The sequence below is a fragment of the Antennarius striatus genome, chromosome 9, assembly GCF_040054535.1.
Source record: "Antennarius striatus isolate MH-2024 chromosome 9, ASM4005453v1, whole genome shotgun sequence".
NCBI lineage: Eukaryota > Metazoa > Chordata > Actinopteri > Lophiiformes > Antennariidae > Antennarius > Antennarius striatus.
The window spans coordinates 16126896-16146664 of NC_090784.1; the positions used below are offsets into that span (position 1 = coordinate 16126896).

General features: G+C 42.3%; 2 protein-coding genes across 2 annotated transcripts; both read left to right on the forward strand.

Annotated features, from left to right (window-relative positions):
- The first annotated feature begins 268 nt into the window (after nucleotides 1-268).
- Nucleotides 269-6815, forward strand: LOC137601468 (meiotic recombination protein REC8 homolog). The gene is made up of 17 exons (XM_068323659.1): nucleotides 269-495; nucleotides 1860-1928; nucleotides 2008-2150; nucleotides 2237-2312; nucleotides 2403-2523; nucleotides 2652-2721; nucleotides 2876-2943; nucleotides 3016-3094; nucleotides 3202-3325; nucleotides 3402-3576; nucleotides 4063-4264; nucleotides 5316-5497; nucleotides 5589-5631; nucleotides 5775-5859; nucleotides 5929-6006; nucleotides 6481-6590; nucleotides 6709-6815. Exons 1-17 carry the CDS (start codon nucleotides 440-442, stop codon nucleotides 6813-6815), a joined length of 1788 nt encoding a protein of 595 aa, XP_068179760.1. The 5' UTR covers nucleotides 269-439.
- Nucleotides 6816-7407: 592 nt separating this feature from the next.
- clk2b (CDC-like kinase 2b) lies at nucleotides 7408-12844 on the forward strand. Its single transcript, XM_068323314.1, has 12 exons — nucleotides 7408-7541; nucleotides 7779-7861; nucleotides 8412-8502; nucleotides 8580-8646; nucleotides 8716-8832; nucleotides 8907-9073; nucleotides 10289-10383; nucleotides 10953-11082; nucleotides 11170-11252; nucleotides 11341-11420; nucleotides 11495-11585; nucleotides 11678-12844. The coding sequence occupies exons 2-12, from the start codon at nucleotides 7796-7798 to the stop codon at nucleotides 11858-11860; spliced, it is 1170 nt and encodes a 389-aa protein (XP_068179415.1). The 5' UTR covers nucleotides 7408-7541; nucleotides 7779-7795; the 3' UTR covers nucleotides 11861-12844.
- The last annotated feature ends 6925 nt before the right edge of the window (nucleotides 12845-19769 follow it).

Sequence of the window (19769 nt, forward strand, 5' to 3'; positions counted from 1 at the left end):
TAGTTCCCCTCCAAATTATAATAGTCATTTATAATTCTTATCAATATGTAATAATCAACAAATATGCATTTATTCATTATTTTGCGGGTCATTTGGGCCACTGGAACCTATCCCAGCTGACTTATGAGCGAGCGGGGAATACTCCGAACGCGACGCCAGCGCTCGGTAACACTTGTTTTCGGATGTTGGAGAACATGCAAACTGCACAGACAGGATTCGAACCCGGAACCTTCTGACCGGGGGTCCGACATTCTGCCCCCCAACAGATATTCAGGAGCACCAATAACGAGCCTGTTTGAATGTAAACACGCTAGCAGCTGGACACGTGCCGCGTTGGTCCCATCAGTCTGTCTCTGCCGATCATCGATCATCGATCATCGATCCTCTCAGCTCGATCGTTTCTCAGCGGTTTGATTGTTTCCCAGAGAGATTTGAAGAAATGTTTTACTATCCTCCCGTTTTAAAACGTCATTCTGGATGTTTTTCTACAATCTGGTGAGTAAAAAGTGCCTATTTTAAATCGATTTGTGACTGGTGTGCAGGTTATTGTGTTTACGGTGGTCGAGCTGCAGAGAAGTGTTTTAACAATTATTGAAATCCTCTGTTAAATGTATTCATATTTTCTCAACAGAGAATAACACCTTAAATAGAAGTTAAAGTTTACGTCCCAACTCCACATAATTATCAGCCAGGTCAGTTTTTAAAGTGTAGGTTTTTTTCGCGATCTTAAGATTTACACACGACTTTAAAAAAAAAAAAAAAAAAAAAAAAAAATATATATATATATATATATATATATATATATATATATATATATATATATATATATATATATATATATATATATAATATATATAATTTTGTCCTGCATTTCCTTATTCTTCGCCATGTAAAAATTCGAATTTGCACACAACTGGACGTGTAAAGAAAAAAAAAGTCCAGTCTGCTGGAGCCTCAGAATAAAGACACACAACTGACAACAAACACAAAGCAGACAAAACACAACTTTCAAGTCGCCTGTTGAAAGGACATCAGGTCACAAGAGGTCAAAGGCTGGAAAATTATTTTTGTACTGTGTTGACAGGTTTACATTGTAATTATAATATTTAAAGAATTAAAGTTACAAAAGACAAGAAACTATTTGCAGGTTATCACATCCTAATAAATAGATATTTAAAATAAAATTGGGACCTATTTCCACCCACAAGATTATGTTCTTTTTACAATCCTGTGATTTTGTTCAGTTTTGGTTTGAATACAGACGCAGTTTTACAAGGGAAGACTGAACTCTTCTGATAAATGAACACACTAAAAATAAGATGAACAATACTTTTAATATTTTTAAAAGTACAGAAACACATGGCAAAGTTCAAGAGTTCTTTACGGCCTTCTTTACTGCTTCACTTGACTAGACACAAAAGGAGGACATAAGAATATGTCATCGCATATTTTGTGCTGTTAACGGGTTGCCTCAGAATTCATCAGGAAACACAGTTGAAGCCATTGATCAGTACGATTGTTATGACATCCAGGTATTGATATTTCTTGTTTATTGCTGGTGAAACAGGTAAAAGGAGGTGTTGCTGTTGGAGCTCCAGCTTCACCACAGATTTATCCCAACCAGTGGTTCTTACTGGTTTCTAACACAGTTTCAGTATTTTCAGAGGACTTTAATCTTGTTTTGCAAACAAACGTGCATGTAAAGGACCCCTTAGATCATGTTAGACATCAGTGGCAAGCGCGCTCAGGGTGCAGCGGCCCGACCAACTCTCGATCTGATCTCGCAATTTCGTTGTATGATTGTAAAAATTGTATAGTGACAATAAAGTTTCTTCACTTCTCTTCTATTCTTGTTTTAGGCTGGTGGCTACAAAAGGAATCCGAGTTCCCCGCCGGGATTTCCTGAAAGTCAGCATTGAAAGTACCTGGTAAGATGTTATGTGAGTCATCCTCACACAGTCCCATGACCAAACTGTGTCTGATTATCATGGAACTGACACCCAACAGCGATGACATCATGACTTACGTACTGGAGCAGGCCCCCCCACCTCTGCCCGGTTTCCCACGACCTCGCTTCTCCCTCTACCTGTCCTCCCAGCTCCAGTATGGAGTCGTGATCGTCTTCCACCGACAGTGTGCTATCCTGCTGGGTGAGATGATCGTATTTATGAATGGACGACCTTGAATGCATTCTGATACACGCTCTGATGTTGGCCTTGACCTTGTGACCTTTCAGAGGAGCTTCAAGCTGTCCTGGTGCAGCTGATGAAGCAGAGAACATCCCAGAGAATTGACCTGGACGACCACAGTCGGTGAGAACGGCCACCAAACAGTCGACACGTTTGTCAGCAGCTTCAGATCAACTCTGATTTCTTCCTGTTTCGCCTCCTGATTCCTCTCAGACCAGCTTTGGACTTTCCCGATGCACTTTCCTTCCTGGAGGAGACAGAGGGGGCCCCCGACCCTTTATTTGGACAGATGTCCCTTCAGGAGGCCATGCCCAGTCCCAGTTCACTGACACAGGTGCTCAAATACACAAGCAAGGCAAAGAGATATAAAAAATAACACTAAACAGACACATGTTTGTGAAAATGAAATTGGAGGTCTTGATGTTTACCTTGATTTGAAGGTGTGACTGTTCTGCTTCTCAGATGGGTCAAGATTTGAAGAAAACTTCTGAGCAGCTTGAAAGGACCAGTCCTGCTGCTGCTCCAGAAAGTGGTAGGAAGACTGGAAAACAGGGATTTCTGCAGTTAAATAAGAATGAAGAGGCAAAATATTCAGCCTGACTTTTAAACAATAAAAACAAAATGTGATTTTGGAGAGTTTAGAATGATTCCTGTTTTCTAATCGCTCTCCATATTTCCCCTTTCAGACATCACGGCGTCCACGGACAGGATCACTCTGAGAGAGACGCCGCCCGTCGCCATCCCTGCAGCAGAGGTTCACATAAAGACACACACATGGTTGTGTCATGTTTCCCCTCTAGTTCTCACTTCTGTCCTAATCTGCCAGTTTGAGGGTGTGGATCTCATCAATCAGCTTCCAGATACTCTGGACTTCCTGTTGGCCCAAACTGATAACTTTCCAGAAGGTACGGTTCTGGTTCTCTCTCCAGAGAAGGGTGGCGTGATGGGTGAGGAGAGGAGAAAAGGAATGAGTGGTAATTGTGTTTTATCTGTCTTTAACCTCTCCCATCAGGAGACTTAGACGCGCAGAAGGATGAAGGGACACCAGACGAGGGGGAGTGGGAGGTGGAGAGAGGTGGACAAGAGGAAGGGCTTGAGAAACAGAGAATCAAGGAGCTCACAGGATCCACTATTGAGTAAAGCGTTTCGATCATGTGACATCACGAACGCGCTCAGACGCCCGCAGAGCTCCTGACTTGGTTTCCACCTCAGATTACCCCCCACCGCCGTCTCCGGTGAGGACGCCACGCTGCTGCCGCAGGAGGAGCCGAGCCTGTCTGTGGAGAAGACCGGACCCCCGAGAGACCAGCTGACCCCCGGCGATGTGCCCCTCCCCCCGTCGCCATCTGCAGCGAAGAAGCGCAAAAGACCCAGTCCAGAGTTGGAGGTGCCACAAGTCACACTTTATAAATGTGTTATTATACAAGAAGAATGATTTCTGAATGTTCTATTGATCAGTTCTACTGCATTAACAAGAGCTAATTATAGGGGGTCAGGTTTGTGTCCTTTTTACACTATTATGCACATTTTAATATCCCTTTAAAGTGAATATACTCACTGAAACATAAAAAATTTAAAATATAGAAAAAAGCTGAAGGAATTCTGAGATTGAAAATGAAGAATGGATGGAGGGAGAGTATATCTACCCATCACACATGCATCAGTATGGACTACTGTGGTTGTCCAATAAGATTATGTATAATACAAATCTGTATAGTACATTAAAAGAGTAACATGGGAAAAAACAAGTCCATACATTCAGACAGAGAAACACAAGGACATTTTTATTTAGAGCTTGTGGTTTCATTCTTTGTCTACAGTTATAGTGATTCTGTCTTGCTCGATTAACTTCCCAGATCTTTCCCATTCCCAGGATGTTCCTGTTCCACCGCTGAAGGCACAGAGAAGGAGGGAGAGGCAGCTGATCTTCTTCGACCCGGTGACGCAGCTCTCCCAGGAGGCGCTGCAGCAGCAGATCGACAACCCTCAGGTGGAGGAGAGCTGCCCGGTTCTCCTGCAGCCTCCCTCTCACAGGACGCTCCCTGCCGCCGAGCTCCTCAACAACCCCTGTACCCGTCAGTAGCTCCCCATGAAACACAAATGATGCACTAATTCACCAGAATCCTCCTGTTTTATCATGCTGTCTGTGTCTTGAAGTGATCTTTATAGAATATTCATCTCAGAGCTTCTTCATTGTAGTTCAAATAAATAGAAACAAGTGTATTTTGTCTTTACTAATATGTAGTACAGTAGGTGATAAGTTGGGTTGAGTTTAATCAGCTGGCATGGTAACGTTAAAGTAGGCTGAGGCTGGTGTGTTTGAAATATGAAAATTTAATGGATCTGATGACAGCGTAAATGAACCGTTACTAAAGTCATCATTAATCCTGATGTGAAGATGAATAAATTAATTTTAATGTCCAACTCATCCAGTACAGTCAAACCTCGGTTTTAGAACGCTTCTGTTCTCGACTAAATCGGTTTTTCGACCAGAAAATCCCAGAATTTTACGTCTCTGAACTCGACCAAAATTCGTCTCTCGACCAAACCGAAAGAAGCCGAACGTACCTGAACGCGACTCACTCGGGAGCTGAGCGAACTCGAATGCCCAGGATGCTTCCTCCGTAGCGCATTCGTGTTCAAAGTTCGATAGGATATCTTTTATTAAAATAAAACACAGTGTCTATTTCTACCCGTTTTTATGTATGGTAAACAGTATACAGTGCAGTTTATGGTGTAAAATAGTAAAAAAAAAACTTAGAAAAAGTTGTTTTTTAGACTTGGAACAGATTAAAATTATCTACATTAATTATAATGGGGAAAAATAGTTTCGGATTTCGAACAACTCGCTTTTCGAACAGCCTTCTGGAACGGATTATATTCGAAAACTGAGGGTTGACTGTAGTTAAAAAGTGACCATGAATCAATACACTGTTACTTCATCTTTACAGGTATAGTGAGCAGCAACTGGTCGTTTGGATCATCCAGACCTTGAAAGAGATCTCTGAACTGTACCTTTACTGTACCTTTATGTCCTCTTTTTTTCTGCACCTTCTGCTATTTCCAAGAGTGTCCCTCAAACAGCCTTTTCAAAACTAAACCTCGCCTCTCTTTCCTCCCCTGCAGCGCTGCCTGAAGAGGTGGAGTCGTTATGGAGACGGGCAGCGACTGTGACTCCTGTCTCAGGCTCCGACCTGCAGGTTGGGGAGAGAGGACCGGAGTCCACCGACTCCGAGAAGGAAAGGGAGCGAGAGATGAGCGAGGAGGCCGAAAAAGAGGAGGAGAGGCGTGAGCTCGTCCCGGAAGAGGTGGGGAATCACTTTAGGTTGTTACTGTCGTCTGTGAGACGTCTGTGAGGCCTTTTCACGCAGGGAGAAATGTGTCTGTTGGTGAACACAGGTACCCAGAGATGTGGCAGGAGTGGAGATGTTTCATATTTCAGGTAAACTTTACGTAGGGTTAGACATCCGTCGTCTCTGGTTAAGAGTTCAGATGAGTTTTCAGGGGGTGAACTCAACCTAATGTCCTTAAATGTGTGTGTGTGGGTGTGTGTCTGTGTCTGTGTGTGTGTGTGTGTGTGTCCAGACCAAAGCTCGCTGCCGCTGGAGGGCTCCAGCCAACGGGACGCGTCCCGAGAGGTCTCCCTCATGTTCACGCCTGACACAGACAGGTTGGCATCAAACACATTTGTGAGTCTGTGAGTGTATTCACGCTGACATGCTCGTGTGTGTGTTCACAGGTCCCCCGTCTCCAGGTCTGTATCTTCACTGCAGGACATCCCAGAAGTCCATGAGAGAGCTGCTGCAGTGTCTCCTGGGTAACGACATCCAATGCATCAGCATTATTAACTATTACTTGACTTCGCTTCCACTGGAAAGACAGGAAACCAGAATATCACAGCTGCCGCCCTCCACAGGTTGCGTGATTGCGTGGTGGGGGCCGTCACAACACCCACTGTGTCCCATAGCAACCAGAGCTCAACTGCTAGTCATTCAGTTCAGTCAGAAAAAGAACGCTTTAACATACATCAGCATGGTTACAACAACCTAAAATGACTAAATCCATCTTTGGTAAAAGATTATTTGATTATATGTTCTGTGATTAATTATTTTTGAATCATTTCCAAAGGACAGGTCAGGATTTACCACCTGTTCTGCATCCGGCCACCAGGGGGCGACTGAGATCCTTTATTTCAGTCATTTTTATTCTACAATTGGGGAAACAGAAGTTATTTTTTTTCTCTGTCTTTGCGATGGAGATGAAAACATTATTGTGCTCCCGTGTCCATCAGGCTGCAGCCAGACTTGCCTGAGGACACAGAGGAATCTGTGCTCTTTCAGTCTCTCCTGCCGGCCGATGTCGACCGCAGAACTGTGAGCAGAATTTTTCATAAGCTTCTGGGTGAGTTTTATACAGTCTCATCACAAAAAATAAATACTGCCTGACATCTAATGCACCACAATTCAAAATTGTCATCTGATTTTTGTTGCTAAATCTGAATATTGTGTCTCATCTGTAGATAATCTGTCAGCCAGGAAGTTACGTGCCAAACAGGACGAGTCTTATGGTGACATATTCATCTTTCCTGGACGTAACTACGAAGAGACGCGTCATCTGACTGAGTGACGCTCAGAAAGAAAGTGTCAGCGTTCTGCACGACAGGACAATGTTCGAGTGTTTCTGGCTGAGTTTAACAGCAGCAAGATGACAAAAAATATATATATTCATGGACGTTAAATGTTTTGGTACAAATACATTTATACTTGTTGTTTTTTGACCTGTTACAGTTTTAAGAAATATTTCACAGTTTAATGAAATATTCAAAACGCTTTAACAGCCAAGTTTTATGAATTTCCTGAGATTCCACTTCATTGTTTGACTTTTTTTATATTGTACTATTTACAAATTTTAATAGACACGACTTCACGTTATTTCAAAATAAAATGTTTGAGCTGTGTGTCCTTTTGAACTACAGAATAAAGGCCTCATAAAAGCTGTGACGGTTATTTATGTAAAGAAAACATGCCCTGTTTATTGAAAGGTATCTGCGGGGCAGGACAGGTGTGACCAAACACCTCCCAGGGGTTAAGGAGCTGCAGGGAGGAGGGTAAGTAAGTTGAGTGAAACTGGATCTCCTCTCCGTCGCTCCCTTTTGGCCACATCTTGATTCTCCTCTGAAGATTTTCTCAGGGGGTTGGGACCACAGTTTATTATTAGCGTTTGTCTCAGCCCAGTCGTTCTCGCTTCGTCCTCCTCTTCCTGCTTCTCCTTTCCGTCTGTCACTTTGTGTTTTTGTCTCCTGCTTTCTTGTTCACTTTTGTTCCTGCTCTTTTGATGATTTCTTTTCTCCAGGTATTTTTTGCCTCCTGTCCATTATTGTGACTAGACCTAGCAGTCGCTTCTGGTTTCCGCTGACAACGCTGCAGGCTATTTTTTACTTTGTTAGAACGCCATTCTTTTTTTTTTCGTGAGCCATTGCTTTAATATTCTATTGTCTTGTCTTCTTGTCTCCTCCACTCTCCTGGTCGGCTTTTTCTTCTACCTTGTCACCTGCGTTCACCTTCCCTCCATCCTCTTCCGCTCGAGTAGCTCTGCACTCCTTTCTGATGGGAAAGACGGAGCTGCTGTCTCTATACAAGGGTTTCCTGGACTGTATCTGCCTCTGCCTCCCTGTGAGTATCCATTATTTTATTGCTCCATATGGATAATTAGCATTTCTGTTAGTTTAATGTCTAACATCTGCAGTGTTGCTGTTTTGTCTTCAATCACACCCCAACTGGTCGACTCTTTATGTGGCCTTTGCTTGTCGTATTCCATGACATGTATCTTAGGTAGATGTCTCCTCAGCACACACTGGGCTCCTCATATTAATAACAGTCTCAGAATGTGGATGGAAATAGAGTTGCAGCTCCACCAGCGGAGGCCTTAAGTCATTTGACATTTATTTGCCTCCTTTAGGACGGGCTCAGATCGTCACATTCGACATTAATCTTTAGACGCCTGTTTGCTTTTTTCAGTGTCAAAATATTTGTATTGATGTAAATACATCATCCACAGTCAGGGGTAAATCAGGTTGTTGACCTTTGACCTTTAGGACCCAGATGTCAGATAGTGCTCTCTCTTTAGTTGGGGAGGGAAAGCGGCGTCAAAGGAAGGTTGTTCTCCACCCAGACATTTCCCCAGCGCTGCACCTGTCATGAATGTGCTCGTCCTTGTTTCCAGTGGGGCAGCGATGACCCTACAGGCGACAACAAGAGGGACACTGAGAACGGACACCTGATCTACAAGACCGGAGACGTCCTCCAAGACAGATGTAGGTACCGCTTTATCTGGAACCAAAATTCATGCTATGAAGACGCCCCACCTTAAACCTCTCCTTAACTTTTACAGATGAGATAGTTGACACTTTAGGTGAAGGAACGTTTGGGAAGGTGGTGCAATGTTTGGACCACAACAGGTACTCATTGTCTCTTTTAACACATAGATTAACACATTTACTCCCCTTAATCCTGATGTTTTGGCATAGAGGAGACACCCAGATCGCTCTGAAGATCATAAAGAATTTAGAGAAATACCGAGAAGCAGCCAGGCTGGAAATCAATGTGCTCGAGAAGATTAGAGGGAAAGATCCACACACCAAACGGTGAGGAGTTCACCACGAACATGCCACTATTTTTCTGTTCCATGTGATCGAATCTCTGTCTCCTCTCCCATCAGTCACTGTGTGCAGATGCTGGACTGGTTTAACTACTACGGACACGTGTGCATCTCTTTTGAGCTTCTGTCTCTCAGCACGTTTGACTTCCTGAAAGCAAACAGCTTCCTGCCTTATCCCGTCCATCAGATCCGACACATGGCCCACCAGATCTGCCACGCCGTCAGCTGTGAGTCCAGAAGGCACCGCATTAACTCTGTGCTCGACAGATATTAATGATTTGTATTCCCATTTCACGTTAAAGGGAAAATCGATACAATGTAAGTCCTTAATCAATTGTTATATAGCAATTGTAACGAGAAAAACAGAAATATCCTATTTTGTTGATTTGAGTATTAATGTGTTTTTTAAATACAGTATATACGTATTATCAGTTCTGATTTATAATTTTTTTTTTTAAAGATTTAGTAAGTTTTTCGACACGATCAAATAATTGACTGGAATTTTGGTAACAAAAGACAGAATAAAAAGAAATAAATGCAGCAAATCCCAAATATGTTTTAAAATATGTACAAGACACCTGTTTTTAAAGTAATACAACTTTACGATGAAACGACGAATGAAATGTGGAGAATATTTACAGAGGAAGGTGTAAATATCCGAGTATGAATGTGTACGACATGCAGAGTCCGACACGGAGACTTTATGTTGGTGAGACATTATGTCTCCATGGGGGGGGTGTGCAGTGTCATTGTGGAGCTCTGTTGATGAGACTGCCTGCAGTCGATGAGCCAAAGGACCATCGCCTTTAACCAGAGGGTGGTGTTAAAAGCGGAAGGTGGGGGTGTCGGTTCTAATGTGTCCTACGTGCTTCAGAATCCTGAAGGCAGATGGATCCTGGAGGGCTGACAGATTGCAGCCCATCACCATCCTAGCAGAGCAAATTATATTCCTCAGCATCCTTAGTTGTGACAGCTTGCCGGACGGTGATAGAGGAGGTGAGGATGAAGTGATGCTCGTTTCCCACTGGAGGTCGTGGATGGCGATGGTGCTCGGCAGTGATAACTGGGGGGAGTGGCGATGGGGACGGGCGGAGCTGTGATCCACCTGAAGTCAAACGCCATCACGCTTTTAGCCAAACCCCAACACTGAATTATCAAAATGGCTTCAATAGAAGCTCTTTATCCAGTTTGAAAACAAAATGACAAATGCCTGTTGACAGCATTTAACTTAAAAATGTATTCATTTATTTGACATAAAGTGGGTAATTCGGGGTTTCTTCAACGAAAATTTCCTTTTCTTTTCTACTGATATTTATTTTCAAATCTATCTCGACGTCTGATCACATAACCAGCTGAAGATGTAACCAGACGAGGGCAACAGCTCTCTGCTGATAGATGTTGATCTGCTTCACCTCCTCCCTCCTCCCCTGTCTCCTCTGCAGTTCTCCATGATAACAAGCTGACTCACACCGACTTGAAGCCTGAGAATATCCTTTTTGTCAACTCAGAGTACTCCCTCATGTATAACGCAGAGAAGGTTGGAAGCCGCTGCAGATGTGTGGGCTTGGACCTGAAAGACAATCAGGACGTTAAATAAGCAGGAATTAACGTCGGCGGGGAAGCTGCTCATTTGAATGCAAATTTCACCGAGCAGAACCAGTGAACCACCTGCATGCTCCCCTCAGGCACCTATATTTACCCAGAAAGACAGTTAGCTGTGTTTACTGTCTTCCCAGCACAGTGTGTGGTTTTTCAAAGAGATATTGTTGTTTAAATTATGTAAAATATACGTATTTTACAATCTGGATCTTTTTATTATAGTCACATCTGTCACGGCTACCCATAATATTAATTATTCACAATGTGTTATCGCTAAAGAGAAGTCATAAAACCGGTTTTACAGGAAGTTATTAAATTATTCAGGTTTAGTTGGACTAGAAAACAGAGACATGGCAAAATTATTATGTACTCTAAAACCACATTTGGCTTTACGGACCCACTAATTAAACCTACTTGGAAGTTTGTGTTCTTCTACCACAACCAATACATTTGTTTTATGTGCAAACTATTGAAATACCACCCAGATTGTTCCATGTTTTCTGTTAGAAGTGCAACGAGAGGAGAGTCAACGACACCACCGTGCGGCTTGTTGACTTTGGAAGCGCCACCTTTGACCACGAGCACCACTCTGCTGTCATCTCTACACGTCATTACCGAGCTCCAGAGGTCATCCTGGGTGAGACATGTTGACATGTAGAGGTTGTGAGAGAAGCTGTCAGCCCTGACTGATTCTGAAGCCTCTTCTGTTTCTCCCCCCCCCCAGAGCTGGGCTGGAGTCACCCCTGTGACGTGTGGAGCATCGGCTGCATTCTGTTTGAGTACTACGAAGGCTTCACGCTGTACCAGGTCACGCGTGTTTCACGCAGCAACCCTCAAAGCCACTTGGAACCCATTGACAAGGATTTTATTTATGCATTTCCATTTTTCCTTCTAGACTCATGATAACAAGGAGCATCTTGCTATGATGGAGAGAATACAGGGACCAATTCCTCCTAGGATGATCCAAAGAAGCAGGTAACACTGTGACTTACACACAAACACACACACGCGAACACGGTTTCTCTGACTTTTTATACTTGTCTCAACAGAAAACAAAAGTATTTCCATCGTGGGCGTCTCGACTGGAACGAGTGCTCCAAGGCTGGACGCGATGTGAAAGCCAAGTGCAGACCGTTGAGGGTGAGCGGAGACCAGTGTGAACTTTGATAAATGAGCTGAGAACACAAATTCCCTCATGCAACGTGTTTTATTTTTAATACGTGTGTTTGCAGAAGTACTTGTTATCGCAGGGGACGGAGCATCACCAGTTTTTTAATCTCTTGGAGAGGATGCTGGAATATGAGCCCTCAAAGCGCATCTCCCTCTCGTCCGCTCTAGGACATCCTTTCTTCCTGCCCCCCAATCATCAAGGAAAGACTCAAGAATGGAGGAAGAGCTGCGATATGAGCAGATGACCCCGAATAGCTACTTGACCCCACGAGGACCACAATGGTGTTTTTGCCAGATTTACACTCTGAACGGCAAACCAGTTTACATTACATCACATTAAAAGGAGGGTTTGGAAGGTCATCAGTCAGTGCAAACGTTTGAGATAGGCTATCTAAAAGGAAAAGCTAAATAAGAGCCCTTTGTGAGGTCATCATTTACTGGAGATGATCCCACCCTGAGCCCTACTAGAATATTTAAATGTGCTGCTGTTAGAAGAATGAACAATAATAGCTGACTATTCGGTGTGAAAAGGGAAAATAACACCCTAACAGACACCCCTACACCTAATAATAATGTATTCACACTTTTAAATACAAGGTGTCAGATGTATTATTTTCCATACTTCCTCCCTTGTTCTTCATTCTTCATTTATCTTCATCTGATATGAAAGTACATCAGCAGACGTGATATTTCTTGTGACGTTATTGTTGCGTCACATAAAGATGCAGATATTTCAGATGGAATAGATTATTGTCGTCAAACGGAAATGAGTGGAGAAATCAGTAAAACACAGCAGTTTGGATTAAATGATTAGCTGCTGAGGTAAACATGTATGGATGGCAGGAAACGGGATAAAATATGCAAAAGAACAGTGTTGTTGTTTAAACACTGATCCTCACACAGATGTCGGTCAGGTCTGAACATCAGAGGACGTAGACACAATGGTTTTAGTGATATGATGATTTATAGAGTACTGTACTGTATATGAACAATAACACCTCTGTCTGTGGTGGTTAACAGCTCGACACACTGCAGCTGAACAAAACACAAGGAATTAGACAAAAACCAATGAAGAGAACGGCTTCATCAGTTTTTACATCGAACATGAATTCATTCATATTTTGTCCTTTCACACATTTAATTAAGTTGCAGCGCATTGATCTCTCACAGTCATCGCAGCGCAAGTCCTTTGTAACCGTTTCTGTTTTTCTAATAAATCCTGTATTGAATTTAGTCTCAGTCCTTCTGTTCTTGGGTTCTGATTACGGCCCCTCAGCTCATCAGCCAGTCTGGTCATGTTCACCTCTCTCTCTCTCTCTCTCTCTCTCGCTCTCTCTCTCTCTCTCTCTCTCTCTCTCTCTCTCTCTCTCTCTCACACACACACACATACACACATGCACGCACATGCACACACACACAGTTATCCCCACATCTTGATTGAGTTTCACCCAGCAGAGGAAACAGTCACAAGGCTGAAAGAGAGTGTGTGTGTGTGTGTGTGTGTGTGTGTGTGTGTGTGTGTGTGTGTGTGTGTGTGTGTGTGTGTGTGTGTGTGTGTGTGTGTGAGAGTGTGTGAGAGTGTGTGAGAGTGAGTGTGTGTGTTTGCCAGTTTTCATCCAGCCTTGGCAGACTGAGGGAGACTCGTTGTCAGCGTGTGTTTGACTGGATGAGACCTTATTTCTGAACTTGTTCTGAATGTGAGTGTGTGTTGTGTTTGCTTCTACGGTTATTCATGAAGGTATTTATAAGTAAACGTCATCCAAAATGAACATTTAAACCGAGGGAACCAAACAAAATAAATACACCTTTTGTGTTCATAAATACATCTTATTTGGTGCAGAACTTTTCTCACATTCATCACGGGTAAACTGGAACTGCATGATATTACAAGTTAGTTTTCTACCTGATATCAGGTATTAGTTGTACCACCAGATTTCAGAACTCCTATATTCATGTTTTAACAACATTAGAGGAAACCTGTTCTTTATTTGAAGTTACTCCTATATGTCAGGACAGGTTTGGTCATCCTTGAATGTTTTTCTAAGTCTGAAAACACAATTTGAAGAAAAATAGCTGTGACATCTTTATCCAGGCATCACAAAGAACCACTAGTTCAGCCAAACCAGACGATAAAAAGGTGCAAGACTGCAAGGAGAAAACAGTTTGAGAATGATGAAAACAGATCACAAAAGAGAAACCCCGATGGTCAAACTAGCTGTGTTTAAAGTTACGGCCACTAACTGCATTTAGAGCCATATTCTTAAGAGTTCTTATGGTGACATTCAGTAAATAAATGTGAGGACCCAAATTCAGAAACCTGTCAGAGCAAAAGAACTACAGTTTAGTTATTTAAGAACTAAATATTAACTAAAAAAAGCAGTGTTCACAGTTTACCAACAAGAAAAAGAAATCCAACAAACATAAAAATGCAAAATGTCCAACAAAGAAAGAAAAAAAAAAAGCCAAGGGATGGAGAAATCAGGAGACAAAACTACAAGCAGAAAACACAAGAAAAGTGCAGCGATAAACTAACAGAGGTCATGGGCACAGAGGGAAGATCGATCGGTGTGGATGTGGACTGGGAGAATGGAAATGATGAGCAGATAACAGCAAAAAGAGAGAAGTACTCCACCTCTAAGCCCAGGACCATGTGTTTTAATAATAGGTTCATATTTAGCTGAGGCCAAATATGTTACCAGAGGACCCACCCGTGTGTGGGTGTGTGTGGGTGTGTGTGGATGTGTGTGGATACTGTCTTTCACGTGTTTGTCACTGATCTGCATGAGAATCCCTTAAGTGGCTGCTTTTGGTAGATCTGCATGAAAGTGTGATTCACACGAACGAGCCAGGCATCACTTATCAAACGTCAGCTTCAGCGTGGTTATTTTTTACAGCGGTTAATGTCCATTACTGTGAAATAATAAAATATTTTGTATTTTATTGGCGAATGGCCTCCCCCCTCTGTCTGACCTGCACCTGCCCCGGCTCTGCCCTTCAGTTGGGAATGGCTGCTCGGTGGAGGAGACTGACCTCAGATCTGTGTTAACGTAAGCCCCCAGGGGGCGGGGCTTCTCCTGCTGATCTCATTAAAGGATTTACGTTCCTCACCTGTCTGTCACTGAAGTGGCCTGAGGAGCAGAGGGGGGAGAAGAGCAAGAACGAAGAAGAAGAGGGTGGGTTGGTCCATGTTTTCAAACGGGAAGTGTGAGAATCATGAGGGTAGTTACTTTAAATTTACCAAAAGCATGTGGGCATTTCATCCATCCATCCATCCATCCATCCATCCATCCATCTTCTTGTAGGAGAGACAAGAACATACAAACTCCACACAGAAAGGAATCAAATCAGGAACTTTCTTGTTGAGAGGCAGGAGAGCCATCCTTGTTTGCATTTCTTGTTTCTTAATAACAATCAGCTGCTATCATGGGCTTTAATCGTTATGTATCATAATCCTTATGCACTGTATAGAAAAACAGATGCTGAACAAAATAAAACATGCAACAATAAAAACAATGTAAGCAAATACAGTATTATATTATGAATACAAACAAGATAAAAGTTACATCGAACCAAGGACATTAAAAGTGTTGACTAATGCATATGTTAAAGATGTGCCATAATTTATTAAATAGAGTTGGGTTTTCAACCTTGCACCAGCAGGGACGAGGAGACTGGATGGTATGTCTGGAGAAAGTAACTCTGATAAGCAACTTGGTGCAAGTCCATGCAAGGCTTTGTAGGATAAAAGAAACACCTAAAAATCAGCTCTGGCTTGTTCTGACAGCCGGTGTAGTGAAGCCACGATGGTGTTTCTGATCATATTGTGTCGTTTCTGTCAGGATTGTGGCAGCAACGTTCTGGACAAGCTGCTGACTTCTAATAGAATATTATAGCAGACAATTATGAAGGCTGGAAGATATGAGATGATTGTAAAAAGAGACAGTGACTAATAAAATGAAACCCAACAAGCTGTTATATTATACTTATCCTTACATTGGCTGACAGCTACATAAAAGCATGAAAGTGTGTTATAAACAGTTATTGCACATATAAGGATCATATAAAGGTGTGTGTCAAAGTAAGTACAACTGTTTTCACTATTGCCATTACAAACATATGTTGTCGTTTTTTAACAACCAATGTGAAACAAAAGGAAAAATAACCAAGTATAGAAAAAGTTGTTAAAAAATTAATAAGATCTGTTTCCAATTTAAATAAAGTGAATAAAATGAAATTTCCTGTGTGCGTTCATCTGTCAGCTTTTGCTCGCGATCGGTCCAGCGATATTTTTTTCTGTTATCTCTCTTTCTCAGATTCTGGCATCTCTTGGCAGAAGTTTCATCCCATTGTCTTCTTGATTCATTTCCTCTCTCCGTGTGTCATCTGTGCTCCACTCGAAAAACAAATGGTGATTCTGATCTCGTAAGGAAGCGAGAAGATGTTATATCTTGAAAAAAAAAAGTGCCATTCAGTGGCAGATGAAATGCAGACTTTAAAGTATTTTAATAATACCAATGAGCATCAACACTGATGTCAGTGTGTGTCAGTGGACATGACATCAGCTGGAGCCACAGACACGTGTGGTTGGGTGTATTCCCTGCCATAGCTAACAAGATTCCCCTCATTAAGTCCTTTAAGTGGTAATCTGTACTGGAGAGCTGGGGGTGTCAAAAACTGAGTCGAGTGGAGCAGAAGCTGAAAACAGAATACAGTCATTTACTTGTTGGTTGTCAAGGAGCCCAGACAGCATCTTGTGGAGTCTTCTGCTGTTCTGATGGTGCTTCTCTCTGCTTCTCGATTAAGTTTTGGTGGATTGTGTGGTTGTACCCTGACGCCATCTGGAACGCTCTTCATCAGGATTTTCAACAACAACTGCTGTGTGTTGGCCGCTTGTGGCCGTTTGCTCAGGTGAGAAAATGTTCTGGATGGGAAAACTTATCTAAGATAAAATCATGTTGGATTAAATAGAGACTTTCAAAAAAAATCTTGTACTCTGTTTTCCCTGTAGATGACTTATCTGTGTGTAATCCTTGTAAGCAGGTGTGTGTGTGTGTGTGTGTGTGTGTGTGTATGTGTGTCTGAGCCTTGTCTGACTGCTGTCCTTGTCCTTGGCTTGTCTCAACCTGAGTTATTACCAGACGTGACACTTTGTGCTCTTGCCCCGTCAGAACATGAGTGAAGGAGAAACAACAGTCAACACTTGCCCGTCATCTGTGGAAAAAGTAGCACCGTGAGACCAACACCACCACCCCCCCCCCCATCCTGAGAGCTCCGGTTCATCATGGAGTCTGTGGCCAGAATGAAGAATTCACTGAAGACGCCCATCAGGAAGCTGACCAGCTGTGTGCTGGGGGTGAGGGAGAGGAAGCTGTGTGCCAAACCCAGGAAGAGGAGAGGCCGAGATGGGGGACGAAGAGGGGGCGGCAGCAGGTTGGGAAGGACACCCCCTTTCCGGACCACATATCCCAAGGACTTGTCAGTCATGCGCTCGTACCGGGTGGACCTGGAGAAGGAGAGGCAAGTGGAAACACAACACACAGCACTGGAGAACGCTTTAGTGTTTGACAGAATTCAGATAATGGAGGGGGGGGGGGGTTCTACATGTATCTGCTCTGAAATGAACTGCCAACCTGTTGAGAGTTTTCAGCCCCCCAGGATAAGCCCCAGGCCAGCTGCAATCCTGGATTAAACCAAAACATACAGCTTCAGCCCACTTGGTGTGATATTACATTTAACAGTGATATTTTCTATTAGTAACAGCCTGATATGCCAAAACCTAAACAATTTAAAAGTAGAATATTTTGCCCTGAAATGTTTGTGAGTAAAAGTTTAGATGTGGATAGAATCAAAATATTTTTTAAGTAGGCTGCAGCGTGTGTGCTTTGTTGATAATTATGCAAACAGCTTGACTTCAGAATTCCCTAGTTAATTTTATTTTACTTAAGTATCGTGTAACTCACACGCTGTTCTGCAGACATTATTTGGAGAAGGCAGCTGAGAGGATTCAATAATAATTCCACTCACCTGTGTTGTGGTAGAAACGTTCGTTCCTTTGACTGCAGCATGTCGAGTGTATCTGAGTTTTGTCTGCTGTGATTACAGAAAACAACGGGAAGCAATGAACGCTCAGAAGAACGCAGAGAGAGCAGCTATGAGGGCTCACTTCAGGAGGAAATACGAGCTGTCTGAGGTCTGGGACATTTCCATGCTTGTCCCATCATATAGTCAAAGGACTTGCTGTTGAAGTTTATCCGTTTAACTAAATAACTATTAATGAAACTCTTTTCAAAAAATCAATTTCTATTTCCTGTCTAAATGGTCAGTAATTTATGCACATTAACTTGTTCATGTTGAACTTATTCACAATGCAGGTTTTAAGGTTTTTAAGGTTCTCTCTCTCTCTCTCTCTCTCTCTCTCTCTCTCTCTCTCTCTCTCTCTCATCATGTGTTGTTTGGTGCTTGCAGCCTGCAGATCTTTATTTTATCAAACCATTGAAAATAAAATAATTGGCCTGCACTGCACCAATGTTATTCTAGGTCTGTTTTGTTGGTGCAGCCCATTCAGTGTACACCAGACAAACACAGATGTAATCCATCCCATAATTTTGTTATCTGTGTCATATGTTCAGCCTTTTGATCTGTCTTATGTCTTTTCCTTAATGATTAGAGCCCCAAGGACACAAACCACCTGAGGTCTGTGGGAGGGAAGGTGTCTCTACCCCACGAGCTGTCGAGGATTGTTCATCCTGAAGACAAGACCAAGGACACCGGCTTCAACCTGCTGAGATCCTTCCAAGGCCTCAGCTTTGGCACGTCGGCGTTCACAGGGGGGAAACACATCAAGACATCTCCTCCTACACCAGCAACGGAGGTCTCCTGTAAAGTCATGTGATCGATATGTGATCACAGGGAAGATACGCACACCGGCGGGGGAACCGTGCTCGAACGTGTTGAAAGAAAACCTGTGGCTCAGTATACAGTTTTAGGACGGTCATCCAGTTCTTTCACATACATGATAGCACTGCTGTATTCATGTGTATTGCATGTGTTCGTCTACTTTACCCTGTCAGGTGTGGCTAATCCACATCGATGTGTCATTTACTATGTTAGACATCAGTGAGACAATGGAATGAGTGAGTTTATCTGAACAAATGTAATGCAGAATAATCAGACGTGGAGATAAGGATTCTTTAGTGGTTTGAGAATTTGTAATCTGAACAGTAAGTGTAACTGAAGTAGTCAGATAAATGTAGTTGAGTAAAAACTACAATATTTGCCTTTTAAATGCAGGTGATTAGAGGTTTTACGGTACATAAATACTATAAGCTCCTCAAATTTGTACGTAAGGACTATGCTTGAGGCGATTTATCCTTCACCACTGCCTATTACACACAATGTCCTGATAATTTGTTTTTGTACTGCATTTTTGTCTTTTTTTTGGTAGTTTTGTGATAAGACAAAACAGTCAGAAATATGAACTTGTTCTATAACGTTATTTAAATATTAATTTAAGTCAGCAGAGATTTCAATCAAACGTAAAAATGTAATGAATTCCCCTTTTGTCACATTAAGATTCTCATCAATGAGTGACACTTAAACATGTACTAAGACAATCGTAATATTAGCTCGTCTAATGACAACCTTAATGAGAATTTTAGATTTCCCGTGACGAGGTTGAACAGATGTACACCTCAAGTATGTTATATTCTAATTATAGATTTAATTCATTTCTTTTAACATTGTTGTTAAGTTTCTGGAAATATAGAAGATATAGATCCAACAGAGTGATCTGTACACAAGTAAGGATCCTCAGGGAGACACATTTCAACACACATTCACTGTACAGTATACAGTATACACACATATAGACAAATACAGTTTTGTACAGAGGACTAACTTTGCTGTTTCTTTGTATTAAGTGTTTAAAAGCACTGTTTGTTGTTGGGTTGGTACTGCTGGGTAATGTCGTCTCACAAATCAGTCAGTGTTCAGTTTGTATGCTCTGATAAAAACTTGTATTAAATGCATCTGTGACCAGCGGCGCTCCAGTTACTTTGGTCTTCTTGTGAATGCGTGTTTTTCAAAAGCCTGTTTTTGGACAGTGTTGTGATTTTCTTGAACTCTGAGCTTCACATCCATAAATCCTCACCTGGC

Coding starts and splice junctions, on each gene's coding strand:
- LOC137601468 (XM_068323659.1), top strand. CDS start 440: ATGTTTTACTATCCTCCCGTTTTAAAACGTCATTCTGGATGTTTTTCT. Junction 2,722..2,875: donor TGCTGCTGCTCCAGAAAGTG/GTAGGAAGACTG, acceptor TTCCCCTTTCAG/ACATCACGGCGTCCACGGAC. Junction 5,632..5,774: donor GGAGATGTTTCATATTTCAG/GTAAACTTTACG, acceptor GTGTGTGTCCAG/ACCAAAGCTCGCTGCCGCTG.
- clk2b (XM_068323314.1), top strand. CDS start 7,796: ATGGGAAAGACGGAGCTGCTGTCTCTATACAAGGGTTTCCTGGACTGT. Junction 7,862..8,411: donor GTATCTGCCTCTGCCTCCCT/GTGAGTATCCAT, acceptor CCTTGTTTCCAG/TGGGGCAGCGATGACCCTAC. Junction 11,586..11,677: donor CCAAGTGCAGACCGTTGAGG/GTGAGCGGAGAC, acceptor GTGTGTTTGCAG/AAGTACTTGTTATCGCAGGG.